Source organism: Mobula birostris, chromosome 22, assembly GCF_030028105.1.
Source record: "Mobula birostris isolate sMobBir1 chromosome 22, sMobBir1.hap1, whole genome shotgun sequence".
Classification (NCBI taxonomy): domain Eukaryota; kingdom Metazoa; phylum Chordata; class Chondrichthyes; order Myliobatiformes; family Myliobatidae; genus Mobula; species Mobula birostris.
The window spans coordinates 52,490,448-52,507,047 of record NC_092391.1 but is presented as its reverse complement, the minus strand read 5'-3'; the positions used below and the strand labels follow the sequence as shown (position 1 = coordinate 52,507,047).

Here is a 16,600-nt window from a genome sequence, read left to right as displayed (position 1 = left end):
TGACGGTCTTAGAGCTGTCAGGTTCACTTACACCATAGTGACAGCTGTCAGTTATTTGAAAGAGGGGGGGAAAGTTTTCAGTGTGCTTCCTCTGGCGAGGAGGGCGGCTAAATTGCTTGTAGTGCCAGGGGGATCATTTCAGGGGATCAGTTCTTCAGCTGATCAGAGAGGTGTCGGGAAACTTAGTGGAGGCCCAGTGGGGGAACGGCCTGCGGTCTCTGGGGAAGCACGTTCCTAGCAATGTACCACTGAACTTCCGCAAGGAAAAGACCCTATTCCTGAAGGCTTAGAGGGACCACGCCCCAGGGTGACGTTATGGATAGAGGGAAGCGATTCTAAAGCCATCCTTCACCGCGGGGCACAGGTCAAGTTGTTGGGACAGTTCGTTTTACAACCGGTGTCTGAAGCATTTACCCTTGACAACTGCAAGGGCACCGGAGACTTTGGGTCTAGTGGCAGTAGTTATCCAGAAGACGATGATTGGTTAATGACCCTGGAGTTCATGGAGGCATTGTCTGGGCACCCAGCGTGTCGAGTTGCTTCTGAGGACGTGTGTAGCAGCCTTGAGCCGGTACCGAATTTAAACGAGACCCAGCGGTGGTACGGCTTGGGGAAAGTAGCTGAGGGTGAGACCCTCTTAGTAGATGCTCCGAACCACCACGAGGGAGGGGAGTTGACCGCTGAAGACACCTCAGTGAGAGAGAGGTCGCGGCAACTGGACCCTGGCGGCGTGGAAGATGAAGGCAGCGTGTGTGTGGATGATGCGACGTGGTTTAATGTGCTGCATCTGAGGGGTGGATGTTGCCAGATCCTGAGGAGTGCGGCTGTTGATCCGAAGATGGCCTTTATTAGTTCCCTAGGATTCTTCCGATCCGAAAAGATGCCCAAGGGCATATCCGGAGCCCCTGCATCCTTCCCGCGGGGCATGAGGAAAACCATGGGGGAAGTGAAGGTGTGCGGAGTTTTGACGTATGTGGATGACCGCCTAGAGCTTGGATTCGCCTTGGGGGACTATGAGGCGAGGCGAGTGGCTGAGCCCGGGCGACCGAAGCGAAGTGTCAAATGTGGAGGAGTTTTTGGCCGGAGGAGTTTGGTGCAATGTGAGGAAAATGACCCGACATACCAGTTGAACTTCCTGGTGTTGGACCGGGGGATGGAAACCCAGGTCGTCAATCTGAATGAGACACAGGGAAGAGAGGGGATTTGCACCGCACTGCGGTCATATACTGACAAATTAATCCAGCGAGAAGAAACAATGACCCACCTTCGAAGGTATCAGCAGAAACTCAAGACGTCCATTCAGAACAGATTGGAAGATTTACAAGTTGGGGAAGATCAAGGAAGTGTTCTGACTAAGGTCAACAGAAAACCGAGAGCCCAGGGAGGGGAGTTTGACTACACTCCCGAGGAGGTAAAGAAATGGAGGACAGATCTCGGAAAAGGGAGGCAGACGCTTGAAAGGAACCTGAAGGTGACAATCGTGAGTTTAAATGAAGTGGAAAAACTGAAGGTTGACCTGGAAGACGTCCTCAGGAAGAAACAACCGGAGGCTGAACATTCTTTAACTGCTGCTTTTCAAGTCAGGGTGGAAGAAGCTGGTGGGGTAACTGCGTCCCAGATTGAGATGGCCAGGAACCCTGAGTCAGAACTGCTGAGGCTGTGGCGAGAGTTGAAGGAGTCCCCGAAGAAGCTGACGTCTCGACTGCAGGAGGCTGAAGGGGTAGCCCCAGCTAAATGTTTCAGTTTGGAGAAACTCAAACAGCAGCTACCGATCGAAGGAATGAGGAAGAATACGGATTCGAAGGATGATGTGCTGCACATGTGGTACATGCTGCCTTTCGCTAACTTCCCCGTGATTGAGGAAGAGACCTTTGGCCCTTCTCCCACTGAGTCAGGTGTAGTGGGGAGGGCTAGCTGTGGGCAGTCTGAGTTACGGCAGGATCAGGAAGGAGGAGAGGCGGGGCCCCGGCCACGGGACAGGGGGCTCCGAGCTGTAGTGGTGGCCTGAGTGAGAGAGGAGTTGGCAAGCAGGCCCGAGGTATCCCTAGTAGTGTCTGAGCCTTGTGGGTTTAGGTGAGGGGGTACGGAGGTCTCAGAGGGTTAAGAAGCTCCCAGATAGGTTGGCCTATTTAGCGCCCGTGGGACGGGAGTAAGGTCTACTGTTTGGGGAGCACTGTCACTGTGTGTATCTGTGTAGGTGTGTGTTGTGTGTCTGTAGGACTGGGTGGCGAGTTATTTAGAAGTCATGAGGACATGACTTTATTTGGTGGGGGGAGAGTGTAAGGGGGTTTCGATTTTTATGTTACTGCGGAGGCTAATTAAAATGGCGTTTTTGTTATGTTAATCTGGGGAATGCGGCTTTGTTGTGCTTTAACGCTGAGAAAGTTTGCACTAGCAGCTTATTGTGGTTTAGAGGATGATAAGAGGGTGCTATTAACCAATTGGGATAGTTGTTATGGTTTTGGTGTATTTGAGGATACTGTATGCGCGGGGTTTGGGGGCAGAAGGCGGGAGACCGAGACAGAGGATGGACCAGGTGCTGTGAGTCCGCTAACGGGGTCGGACCCCGAGCGGGACGTTCAGCGAGGAGACAGAGACGGAGACGGACTCGTGTGGAGCGTCTGGTCGACCACCGTTGTTGGTCCCAGGCGGCCGGTCGAGGTGGTCCGAGGGGTCACAGGGTGAAGAAGGTCCTTGAGCTCCAACGGTTTTGTGCACGAAGAGATTGAACTTTGATAAGTGTGGCGCCTTTTATTTTCCTTTTATATTTTATTCTCTTTTAATTATATAGTTCCAGTAATATCTATAAACTGTAAATCATTTAATTGCATCTGGTGTATTGTCTGTTATTTGGGCGGGGTGGGGTACCTCACACAGCATCCACACAAACGAATTACCCAGTTTGGCGGGGCCGAGGCTGTTTCCCTAGACGACAGTGAGCCGAGCGACCCTGAGGGTGGCCAGGGGGCTACAACCACAAATCCACATCATTCAAAATGTCCTGGAGCACTTTTATCACACCATCTAATATTAACCTGCTGAAGAACTCAAAATCATGGTACTCAACATCCCTTTCACAGATCAGCTTTGGAGTTTTCCTTTCAATAACATTGTCTTTTTACCAATCAGCATTTTGGCTAAGTGGAATAAAACCCAAATATTAGTCCAATACAGAAGCCTTGCAATTCCCACACAATAAAACAACCTTACTTCATATTCCTTTCCTACTGAAATACTAGAGCTCAGCTGTTGCTGTTTGCACCGGCTGTATTTTATGGAATCTTGGAGAAAATTTTGGCTTTCGAGGAAATATTCGTAAAGTCAACCAAACAAATTATTTTCTGCAAATACGTAACAGTAGACTGACGATGCCCAATCATTGCCATGAATTTCTACAGATGTACTGTGGAGATCATTCTAACTGGCTGCATCACCATCCGGTGTGGGAGGAAAACTATTGCACAGGATTGAAATAAGCTACAGAGAGTCATAAACTTAGTCGGCTCCATCATGGGTACTAGCCTCTGTAGTATCCGGAAGCAATGCCTCAAAAAGGCGGCATCTATTATTAAGGACCCCCATCACCCAGAACATGCCTTGTTCTCAGCTACCATCAAGGAGAAGATACAGAAGCCTGAAGGTACACATCCAATGATTCAGGAACAGCTTCTTCCCCCTCGGACATCTGAATTCTGAATGGACATTGAACCCATGAACACTACTTCACTACTTTCTTATTTCTATTGTTGCACTACTTCATTTATCGATTTAATACACAGTATATACTTACTGTACTCCAGCTTTTTTTTCCTGTTACGTATCGTGTTGTACGACCAAAAAGCCACAGAGACAATAGATTTCACAACATTTGCCGTTAATATTAAATGTGATCCTGAATTGCTGGGGCTTCATTACCTGTTGCTTTTCTTGTGTGAGAGCATCAAAGAGTTTCTCTGTTTCCCCCAAAGCCTCCATCCTTGTTTTATATGTCAGCTCAGTCTCATACGGAGTTTGTAGAGGGGCATTTTGTTTCTCTTTCTGCAAAGTCATTGTCTTGTCTTCCCAAGCTGGTCGACTGATGATAGAGCCCATCTTAACCGCATTCAGTACAGAATCCGTGGGCATCACACGCTGAGCATTATCAACATGATACCTTGCTGCAAAAAGAAAGTTTCATGCTGTCAAATGAGAAATTAATTATCTCTGTATTTCTATTTCAAAAAAATTTCCAATCATTTTCCAACTCAATACAGAATTAGCTCAATGGTAGAAGGCAGAGGTTGGTGGAGGACTGTTTTGCAGATTGGAGGCCTGAGACCAGTGATGTATTGCAGGAATTAATCTTTTGGTCCCACGTTCCTTGCAAGTATATTAATGATTTGGACGAGAATGTAAGTGGTGACTAGTGAGTTTACTTATCTTCATAGATACTTCCTGGCTTGCTGAGTTCCTGTTATCCCAAAAGTGTTACCGTGTTTCCAGAGCCAACATAAGATGCTCCCCCCAACCCTAACTGTATGTCTCTGGAATGTGGGAGGAAACCAGAGGACCCAGGGAAAACCCCCACAGCCAGACAACAGCAGGAAATCGAACCCTGATACTATGCGCAGTTTTGGTCACCTACCTACAGAAAAGGTGTAAGTAAGGTTGAAAGAGTACAGAGAAAATTTACAAGGATGTTGCCGAGTCTGGAGAACATGTGTGATAAGGAATGTAGTAGAAGATCGAGGGGAGATTTGATAGAGATCTACAAAATTATGAGGGTTACAGATAGGGTAAATGCAAAAGGGCTTTTTCCACTGAGGTTTGGTAGGACAAGATGTCATGAGTTAAGGGTGAAAGATGAAAAGTTTAAGGGAGACATGAAGGGATACTTCTTCACTCAGAGGGTGGTGAGAGTGTAGAATGAGCTGCCATCACAAACAGTGCATGTGAGCTCAATTTCTACATTTAAGAGAAGCTTGGATAAGTACATGGAAGGTAGGGATACGAGGGCTATGGTGTGGGTGCAGGTCAATGTTTAAATAGCTCAGCACAGACTAGATGGGCATGTTTCTATGTTGTACTGCTCTATGACTATATTATAGTTGGAGCTGCAAAGATGGCAGGTGCCTGCCTTCATCAGGTGAGGCTCTTGAGAGTGAGAGTTGGAACGTCATCTTTTAATGATACAAAAAGGACAGTAACATTTGATTGTGAACAGGCTACAGAAGCAGAGGGATAGGGAATTTATACAGGTGTGTGGGATTAGTACAAAGTTTCTATGCTGTACAAACTATGATTCAACTTACATTCTGTATTCTCTAGTGGAAAGAACTGAAGTCTTTTTCTTGGGCTTGAACCGCAAGATGGGACTGACTCGGCAAAATCGTCTTCATCCAAGTTGATGTCAAACCTACAAACAAAACAAACAAGGTTCTGTAATAATTCTGATATACAGGAATGCTGTCTGGCTTGAGGTACAGGGAGATTGGATAGGGCGGGACTGTTTTCCTTTGGGTGAAGGAGGTATAAAATGGTGAGGGACTCAGAAAAGGCATAACCTTTTTCCTAGGATATGGTCCAAGACCAGAGGGCATCAGTTTAAGGGGAGAGGGAAGAGATTCAAAGGAGATCTAATGGTCAAGTTTTCCATACGGTAGGTATAAGGAACGAGTTGCCAGAGGAAGTGATAGAGGTGACTACAATTACAACGTTCACAAGACATTTAGACAGGTTATAGTCATAGAAAAGTACAGTACAGAAACAGACCCTGCAGCCCATCTAGTGCATACCAAACCATCGACCTGCATCAAGACCATAGCTCTCCATACCCCTCCCATCCATGTATCTGCCCAAGCTTCTCTTAAACATTGAAATCAAGCTCACATGCACCACTTGTGCTGGCAGCTCGTTCCACACTCTCACCACCCTCTGAATGAAGTTTCCCCTCACTGCATACTGGGAACTGAAGAAAGAACATGGCAGTACTCAGCTCTCTGCTGATTTGTAAAGGTCGTCTCCACCATGACCAGAAAAATCGCCAAGCTGGACAAAAGGATAATGTTGCTTCATCAGATTAAAGACGGCAAGCTATTCCTCAGAACTGTAGTCACTCTGGGATCTGGCACCCCTGCTACTGCTGAAGGAGAGTTGGACTCAACTGTCCCTTGGACTCCTCCTAACGTCACTTCTCCATGCCTGTAGTTGCCCCCCAATGCAGCCAGACGATCACTGGCTTCATCTAGGAGCCAAGCCTAAGGGTCAGCGAGTTCAATTCCCTGCTTGGCTGAGTCCTAAGGTGGTTGCCAGAAGGGGAAAGTGCTCCACCTATCCACCTCCCGAAAACCAGCTGAAGAATAGGTTTGACATCCTGGACAAGCACTAATTTCCCCCTCTGACAGGCCATTCCTACTCTCCAACTCCCACTGCCCCCGGGCCACAGACTACTGTGACAAGATATTCTCCTCCAGCAGCTTCCTTCTGCTCCCATTCCCCACGTCCTATTGCACTGACGCCACAGCCAAGGAGCAGTGTTTTCTCCACCAGCCGCTACCCACCACTCCGGACCAGCAACGGGCACCTCCAAGCCACCATGGCACTCTAACCAGCATCGCTCTCAAGCTGTCTCCCCGACCACTGCTCCATCCTGGTCACTTCGGTCTTCACCCCTGCCTCCAACAAAGCTCCATTATCAGAGATATCCGGTCAAGGTTGTCTGTGACTATTTATTGCCCCGGTGCAAAAATCTCCGAAGTAATGCATGACCAATCTGGCTTGTTTGTTGAATGCCCTTCTGTTAAAAGAGTTGTTGTTCACGTTGGCACTAATGACACAGTATGGCAGCGATCTGGGCTGTTAAAACTGGATTTTTGCTGTCTTTTTGAATTCCTGGAAGTCAGTGGTAAGGACATTTTTATCTCTGGCCCATTCACTCCATAGGTCAAGGCTCAGGGTGTTTTAGTAGGCTTCCCGGTTTATATGAATGGCTGCGGGATCAACATAGAGCACAGAATTTCGGTTTTATAGATAATTTTAATTTATTCTGGGAATGTTCGGCATTCTTTAAAAAAGATGGTCTTCACACAAACCGAATAGGTTCATGGATATTATCTGCTAACATTTTATATTGCACTCTGATGAGCTGACGTTCGTTAATAAGTTCTGATGGCAGAGCAGGATCTGAGCAGGTTTCATACTGCTATGATAGTGGAACGGGATCCTCTGTTCTTCCCGTGACCTCCAACATTCCTGCTTTGATAAGGAACAGAATGAACAAAGTGCCTTCAGCGCACACTGCAAACTTAGAAAGCTTGATAACTGTCCCATGTCAGCCGGAGTCAAATCCAGACGTTTTTATCACATTAAACCTAGCCTTACTAAATGTTAGGTCTTTGGCTGGCAAATCACTTTTAATTAATGAATTAATTATCAGGCACAGCCTTGATTTTATGTTTATAACAGATTTGGCTAGACCAAAACAACAGTGCAGTAGTTCTTACTGAATCAGCTCCTCCTAATTTCAGTTTTATAGGTGAGACCAGGATAAAGAAACGAGGGGGAGGAATAGCTGTTCTGTTTAATAATTCTCATCAGTGTAAGCAGATATCATATGGAACATTTGCATCTTTTCAATATCTTACTTTTCAGCTGAAATCCTCCCATCGTGCATTATTTTTGACTATATACTGGCCACCAAATTATTGTGCAACATTTTTGATGACTTTGCTGAACTACTGTCTATTGCTTGCATTGACTTTGACTGGGTAGTCATTGTTGGTGATTTTAATATTCACGGTGATAACCCCAAGGACAGCAGTGCTAATGAACTGTTCTGCATCCTAGACAACTATGGACTGACACAGCATGTGAAAGGGCCAACTCACAGCAAGGACCACACCTTTCACCTAGTCACTTCCAAAGATCTTAACACTTTTGGGGTGTGGTAACCAATGATGCTCTTTCTGATAATTTCTGTGTTTTCTTTAAAATTACTTTGTTTCTATCCACCAGTGCTCAGAGGCAATCACAAAACCGTACATCACTGAAAACACCAAGGTGTTACACACGCAGGCCTCTCTCCCATACCTGCCTCCTCTCCTGCCTCTGTCAATGACCTTGTAGATCATCTCAACTCTAAAATTACAGATGTCATTGATATAATCATCCCCCCCCCCAAAGTAAAAGTAAAAGAAAAAAAGCACCATGGAGAAACACCCCGCTGGTTCAACTCCAAAAATGTGTCAAAAAACTGAATGCAGGTGGCAGAAAACAAAACTCCAGGTCCATTATGACATTTATAAAGCGACTCTTCATATCTATAGTTTAGAGTTGAGACATGCAAGGCAGTGCTCTTCTCTGAAACTATGAACAAAAATGGCAATAGTGCATGTGCTTTATTTGTTACAGTTGATAGGCTCACACATCCTCCTATATCAGTAGCACCTGAACTCCCGTCTACAAAATCAATGACCTTGCGTTCTTTTTTACTGACAAAGTTCAGAAGATTAGACGTACTGTCAGTGGCTCGGCATCAGGTCAGAAGTCAGTGCCATCCTTTCACTCCTAGTTAAGATGGCGCAGAATTCAAACCAATTAACTATTAAACTTTAGAAGAAATTGTGCTACACTTGAAATCCTCTTCCTATTCCCTTGCCATTTTACCTACAACCTTTTTTAAAAATGTTTTTAATTGCATGGCACCAGACATTCTGTAAATAGTCAACACTTCTCTTCTATCAGACTGCTTCCCAAAAGCCCTGAAAACTGCAGTTAATTGAGTTAAGTCTCTTAAAACAGAACAACCTAGATGCCTCAGTAATGAATAACTACAGGCCTATATCAAATGTTTCAGTAAAATCATTGAAAAGGGGGACCAATATCCTGGCAGGGAGGTTTGCTAAGGCTACTGGGGAGAGTTTAAACTAGAATTGATGGGGGGTGGGAACCGAACTGAAGAGACTGGGGAAGAGGCAGTTGGCTCACAAATAGAGAAAGCTTGGAGACAGTATGTGAGGGAGGAAAGGCAGGTGATAGAGAAGGGATGCGCTCAGACCGACGGTTTGAGATGTGTCTATTTTAACACAAGGAGTATTGTGAAAAATGTGGATGAGCTTACAGCATGGATCAGTACTTAGAGCTATGATGTGGTGTCCATTACAGAGGCTTGGATAGCTCAGGGACAGGAATGGTTACTTCAAGTGCTGGGTTTTAGATGTTTCAGAAAGGACAGGGAGGGAGGCAAGAGAGGTGGGGGCGTGGCACTGTTGATCAGAGATAGTGTCACAGCTGCAGAGAAGGTGGACGTCATGGAGGGATTGTCTATAAAGTCTCTGTGGGTGGAGGTTAGGAACAGGAAGGGGTCAATAATTTTACTGGATGTTTTTTATAGGCTGCCCTATATATAACAGGGATATCGAGGAGCAGATAGGGAAACAGATCCTGGAAAGTGTAGTAATAACAGAATTGTCATGGTGGGAGATATTCATTTCCCAAATATCGATTGGCATCTCCCTAGAGCAAGGGGTTTAGATGGGGTGGAGTTTGTTAGGTCTGTTCAGGAAGGTTTCTTGACACAATATGTAGATAAGCCTATAAGAGGAGAGGCTGTACTTGATCTGGTATTAGGAAATAAACCTGATCAGGTGTCAGGTCTCTCAGTGGGAGAGAATTTTGGAGATACTGATCATAATTCTATCTCCTTTACCATAGCATTGGAGAGGGATAGGGACAGACAAGTTAGAAAAGCGTTTAATTGGAGTAAGGGGAATTATGAGGCTATCAGGCAGGAACTTGGAAGCTTAAATTGGGAACAGATGTTCTCAGAGAAAGGTATGGAAGAAATGTGGCAAATGTTCAGGGGATATTTGCGTGGAGTTCTGCACTGGTATGTTCCAATGAGACAGGGAAGTTATGGTAGGGTACAGGAACCGTGGTGTACAAAGGCTGTAGTAAATCTAGTCAAGAAGAAAAGAAAAGCTTACAAAAGGTTTAGAGAGCTAGGTAATGTTAGAGATCTAGAAGATTATAAGGCTAACAGGAAGGAGCATAAGAAGGGAATTCGGAGAGCCAGAAGGGGCCATGAGAGGGCCTTGGCAGGCAGGATTAAGGAAAACCCCAAGGCATTGTACAAGCATGTGAAGAGCAAGAGGATAAGATGTGAAAGAATAGGACCCATCAAGTGTGACAGTGGGAAAGTGTGTATGGAACTGGAGGAGAGAGCTGAGGTACTTAATAAATACCTTACTTCAGTATTCACTATGGAAAAGAATCTTGGTGATTGTAGTGATGACTTACAGTGGACTAAAAAGCTTGAGCATGTAGATATTAAGAAAGAGGATGTGCTGAAGCTTTTGGAAAGCATAAAGTTGGATAAGTCGCCAGGACCGGATGACATGTACCCCAGGCTACTGTGGGAGGCAAGGAAGGAGATTGCTGAGCCTCTGGCGATGATCTTCGCATCATCAGTGGGAACGGGAGAGGTTCCAGAGGATTGGAGGTTTGTGGATGTCGTTCCCTTATTCAAGAGAGTAGAGATAGCCCAGGAAATTATAGACCAGCGAGTCTTACTTCAGTGGTTGATAAGTTTATGGAGAAGATTCTGAGTGGCAGGATTTATGAACATTTGGAGAAGCATAATATGAATAGGAATAGTCAGCATGGCTTTGTCAAGGGCAGGTCGTGCCTTACGAGCCTGATTGAATTTTTTTTGAGGATGTGGTTAAACACATTGATGAAGGAAGAGCAGTAGATGTAGCGTATATGGATTTCAGAAAGGCATTTGATAAGGTACCCCATGCAAGGCCTATTGAGAATGTAAAGAGGCATGGGATCCAAGGGGACATTGCTTTGTGGATCCAGAACTGGCTTGCCCACAGAAGGCAAAGAGTGGTTGTTGACGGGTCATATTCTGCATGGAGGTCAGTCACCAGTGGTGTGCCTCAGGGATCTGTTCTGGGACACTTACTCTTCGTGATTTTTATAAATGAACTGGATGATGAAGTGGAGAGATGGGTTAGTAAGTTTGCTGATAACACAAAGGTTGGGGGTATCGTGGATAGTGTGGAGGGCTGTCAGAGGTTACAGCAGGACATTGATAGGATGCAAAACTGGGCCAAGAAGTGGCAGATGGAGTTCAACCCAGATAAGTGTGAAGTGGTTCATTTTGGTAGGTCAAATATGATGACAGAATATAGTATTAATGGTAAGACTCTTGGCAGTGTGGAGGTTCAGAGGGATCTTGGGGTCCGAGTTCATAGGACGCTCAAAGCTGCTGCGCAGGTTGACTCTGTGGTTAAGAAGGCATACGGTGTATTGGCCTTCATCAATCGTGGAATTGAATTTAGGAGCCGGGAGGTAATGTTGCAGCTATATAGGACCTTGGTCAAACCCCACTTGGAGTACTGTGCTCAGTTCTGGTCGCCTCACTACAGGAAGGATGTGGAAACCAGAGAAAGGGTGCAGAGGAGATTTACTTTTTTTTAATTTCATTTTTATTTGGATAAGGAATTCACAAATATCATGTACTTTTTTCACACATATAACCGTTTCCATTTTTTTAAATGTATAAAACTACAATTATTTATACATTCTTAAGTACACATTGAGATGATATAAAAGGAAAATAAACATTTAAATAGATAATTATGTACTGTGGTAAATCTAACCTATTAGGCTAAGTAATGGAATTAGTTGTTAAGAAAAATGGTAATAATAGTTTCCATATAACCCTTCTGGACCATTTCCACTGGTCCAAAATGTTGTATATAAGCCTATGTATCAACCATTGTAGGTGTTTATATCCTAATTTGTTCATGCTTGCTCCTGCCCGCAGACATAATTATCCAATCCCTATGTACTTATTTACTTAATTTTTTCATTTTTTTTATCCCTTTCCCAAATCTTTCCCTTTACTTGTGTTAATTCTCTATTTTCCAAAAGAAAACAAAAAAAAACAAACATTTAGACTAGGGGTGCTTATGTTAGCAATATTACTGTGTTGATGAGAAGAGCAGTATAAATCATTAGGAGAGTCATCTAAAGTCTGCTCGCATTGGGGTTATATATTCAATCCATTTATTCCAGATTTGATAAAATTTTTCTTTCTGAGTTCTCAGGGACTAAGTCAACTTTTCCATTTTAAATATTTCCAAGATAATTTCGTACCAATCTTCTAATGTAGGTGGTATTGGATTTAGCCACTTTCTAGTGATTGATTTCTTACTTGCCGCTAAGAGGGCCTGCAGCAACTTTATATCTTCCTTCTGTTCAAGAAACAATACATACCCCAAATAGAGCGTCTCAAAGTTCAGAGGTATCTGGGACCTAAGTACCTTAACTAATGTTCTATGAATACCTTCCCAAAATAGACTTAATTTAGGGCAATCCCAAAAAATAGGAAAATGATTTGCCTCCTTGGAGCCGCACCTTCTCCGACACATCACATTTGTATCTTTATATTTTTCCTGATATGGGGTCTTGAAGTATCTTATAATGTTTTTCCAACAATGTTCTCTCCAAGTCAAAGAATTAGTCGAGGACCATTGAAAGCTGCAGATTTTCCCCCAAGCCTCCTCTGAAAGTACCAACCCCGCTTCTTTCTCCCACTTCTCTTTAATATACAGTGTATTTACATTTTTAGCATGGGAGAGTGCATTATATAATCGAGAAACTGATTTACTAGGTATTGAACTGCAAGCCGAATTCAGAATCTTGAAAAATTCTAATTCTACTGTTGATAGGTCTGTATATCTACAACTCTGGTTAACATAGCTTCGTACTTGAAGGTACCTAAAAAAGTCATTATGTCCTAGGCCATGTTTGTCCTGCAGGATTTGGAAACTTTGTAATACTCTTTTATCTATAAATGAGAGGTAGATTGTAAGACCTTTCTTTATCCATAGCTCAAATCTTTTATCTCCTCTGTTGGGAAGGAATTCGGTATCATATGCACACCATCTAAAGAGTTTTAACATGTTATTAATTCCACATGAATTAACCACCTTCTGCCATACTTTTAGTGTAAGATTTATCCAAGCGTTTTTAAATTTTTCCAACTGGGCCATCAATCCTTTGTCAGCTATTGAGGCCTGAAGAGGAAAACTGTCAACTAATCCAAATTCTGTTTCCTTCCATCTAGCCTTATATTCCCTATTACACCAATATAACAGAGGGGTTATCTGTGAGGCATAAAAATAATTTCTCAGGCAAGGAAGAACCATACCTCCTCCTTCCTTCCCTAACTGTAAGGTGTTATATCGAATTCTAGGTTTCTTTCCTTGCCAAATGAAGCGGGAAATCCATTTGTCCCATTCCCTGAATTGATTATCATCTACCTCCACCGGTAAAGTACGGAAAAGATACAATAACCGAGGAAGAATATTCATTTTTATAGTATTTATCCTTGAATTTAAACTTAAAAAGGGGATAAGATTCCATCTATGCATACCTGCTTTTATCTCTGAGATTAATGGCCCATAATTTACCTGTGACAGTGTTGAAAGATCCTTTGGTAGGGTTATTCCTAAATATTTTAATGATTTAGCTTCCCACTTAAGATCATATGTATCCTGCAACTTTTTGGATGGTGTATAATTTAGGGACATAACCTGCGTTTTCTTTACATTTATTTTATAACCTGATATTTTTCCAAAGTCATCCAACAGTGTAAACAATCCTATAAGTGATTTTTCTGGTTCACTCAGGTAGACCAAAACATCATCTGCGAATAACGCCACTTTCTGTTCAATCCCTGCCACCTTGATACCTTTTACGATTTCGCTCTGTCTTATTAGTTGGGCAAGCGGTTCAATATATAGCGCAAAAAGGAGAGGAGAAATTGGGCATCCCTGTCTAGTGCCTCTCTCTAAGATGAAGGAGTCAGAGAGGTCCCCATTTATCTTAATTTAGGCTGTAGGGCTGTCATATAGAGTCTGAATTACTTTAATAAACTTTTCTTGAAAGCCAAATCTTCCTAACACTGTATAGGAATGCCCAACTATCCGAATCAAAAGCTTTCTCAGCGTCCAATCCTACTACCATTGTCTCTATCTCGTTCTTATTAACCTGTTCTAATATGTGCAGAGACCTCCTTATGTTGTCCTGTGTTTGTCTTTGTTGAATAAATCCAGTCTGGTCTAAATGGATTAGGCCAGGTAAAAGCTTTTCCAATCTGCGCGCTAATATAGATGTAAATAGTTTGTAATCTAAATTAAGAACACTAATTGGCCGATAATTGCCACATTCTAGTTTATCTTTACCCTCTTTAGGAATAACTGAAATAATCGCTTCTCTCCAGGAAGGTGGAGTTTCTCCTCTCTGCAAGATCCAATTAAAGGTGTTAAGTAGTAATGGGGCTAACTGTGTCTTCAGGGACTTGTACCACTCTGAGGTAAACCCATCAGAACCCGGGGACTTTCCAGCCTTTAACCCAGAGATGGCCACGTTCAGTTCTTTGACAGTTACTGGTTCTAATAAACTTTCATTTTGTAAATCTGTAAATTTAGGTAGATCTAAAAAATTCAATACACTGTCTATATAGGGCTCATTGGGGGCCCGGGGTTGGGAGTACAGCTCTCGATAATATGTTTCAAAACTCTCTTGAATTTTCCCTATTGTACTCTCCACAAGCTTTGTCTTTGGATTCTTTATTTTATGAATTGTATTGTCTGCTTGTTGTTTTTGTAATTTATATGCTAATAATCTAGCTGATTTACCTCCTACTTCATAATTCTTTCGTCGCAGGTAAAGAAAATTTCTTTGAGTTTCCAACGTATAAATATCGTCAATTTCACTTTGCAATTTCCTAATTTCCTGTTTTCGATTTGAATTACTTTTGTTGCTATCTACAACTTGAAGTTGTTTTAATTTTCCTTGAAGGTTTGCTAATTTTTGTGCATTGATTTTTTTCATGTGAGTGGTATTGGAAATAATTTTCCCTCTCAGTACAGCTTTCAATGTATCCCATAAGATCACTGGTGATGTTTCTCCCGTGTCATTAAGGTCTAGATATTCTTTGATTTCTCCCCTTAATCTCTCCATTACTTTCGGGTTATTGAGTACATGTGAGTTTAGCCTCCATAGTGTTTTCCTCATTTTCCTTTCCAGGATTAGAGACATAAGAGACTGGGCTATGATCCGACAGATCAATTGTTGCAATATTACAGTTTTTTTTATCCTGAGTCTATCTGTATTAAAGATAAAGAAATAGTCTATCCTTGAATAGGCTGAATGAGGGAAAGAGTAATATGTATAATCTTTACTAGTAGGGTGTAATTCCCTCCAGACATCTATAATTCCCAACTCCTCCATCAATGAATTCACTTTCCGAGTCAGAGGTTTATTCTGAGTAACTATTCTTGAAGAATCTAATATAGGATTTAATCTAATATTAAAATCCCCTCCACAAATTACTACCCCTTGAGAACTGACCATTAGGTCAAAAATGTGTCTATAAAATGACCATTCACAACCTGGAGGAGCATAAACATTCAGCAATGTTATTTCTGTACCTTCTATTCTTCCTGTGATTTTTACGAACCATCCTTCTTTGTCTCTAGTCTCTGAAATATGTTCATAATTAAGAGTACTTGATATTAAAGTAGCTACCCCTCTTTTGTGACTCAATTTATATGATGAATAAAATACATGCTTAAAGCCCATTCTTTTTAATTTTCCATGTTCAGATTGGCTCATATGTGTTTCCTGGAGGAAAGCTATTTGTGCCCTCTCCTTTTCAATTTAGACATGATCTTATTTCTTTTAATTGGATTCAAAACCCCATTAACATTATAGGAAATTATTTTTACCAATTCAGTTTGCATTTTTCTCTAGTAGAAAAAAAAACTCTCCTTTTCTAACCAAACAGTAAGCAATCCCTTCTCAACAGTAAACCAAGACATATAACCACACCCTAGACATTTTTGAACGTGCAACATTTGAAAATTTTTCCCGACTTCCCACAGTGAGCCCTGAGCACCGACCCGCCTCAGTTCAGAGGGATAACCTCTATCTTCACCCTGTGTTAGAGGGCCCTCAGCAGTTTGAATAATCATAAAGAATTTTCTCCTATTTATGTCTCGACCATATTGCTATCATTCAAGTTATTCCATCTAGTTTATTTTCAGTTACCAGTTTTCATTTTACCTTTAAGTCCGATTTACTCTTTTCAGTCATTTCTCTTAATTAATCTGTGTTCTCTGTACATTCGCGTCTGAATATTTGCAGCTTTTCCTTGTAGTTTGACACCCTGGTTCGTGTGGAGCGTCCTCGCCCCACTAACTGCCACGACTTCTGCCGAATCCTCTCCAGTAGCGACTCCGGTTGGGTGATAACTTTAATAGGTAGCCCCCGGTCCACCAGGTCTAACGTTGCTTCCTCCACCATAGCGTAAGTTTTTGTCCCTTCATTGTAAAAGACTCTCAGCCGAGCTGGATACAGGGTCTGGAATTTGATGTTGTTTTCCTTCAGAACTCTCCGTGTTTTCGTATATTCCTTCCGTCTGGCAAGAATCCCCGGTGCGTAGTCGTGGTCTAAACTGATTTTACAGTTGTTCCACATGAAACCTTTCTTTTGCCATGCCCTTTTAAGCACCTCTTCCTTCGTTCTGTAACTGAGAAATCTG

At 42.7% G+C, this 16,600-nt stretch overlaps 1 protein-coding gene across 3 annotated transcripts in view; it reads right to left on the bottom strand.

Moving 5' to 3' along the window:
• LOC140186211 (M-phase phosphoprotein 9) overlaps positions 1–16,600 on the bottom strand; it is a 118,291-nt gene that overhangs the window by 11,835 nt on the left and 89,856 nt on the right. For all 3 annotated transcript variants that reach the window (XM_072240188.1, XM_072240189.1, XM_072240190.1), the window contains 2 exons: positions 5,292–5,395; positions 3,916–4,157 (listed from right to left, as the gene is read on the bottom strand). In XM_072240188.1, coding sequence (XP_072096289.1) covers positions 3,916–4,157; positions 5,292–5,395 — 346 coding nt within the window. The remainder of the gene's footprint in view (positions 1–3,915; positions 4,158–5,291; positions 5,396–16,600) is intronic.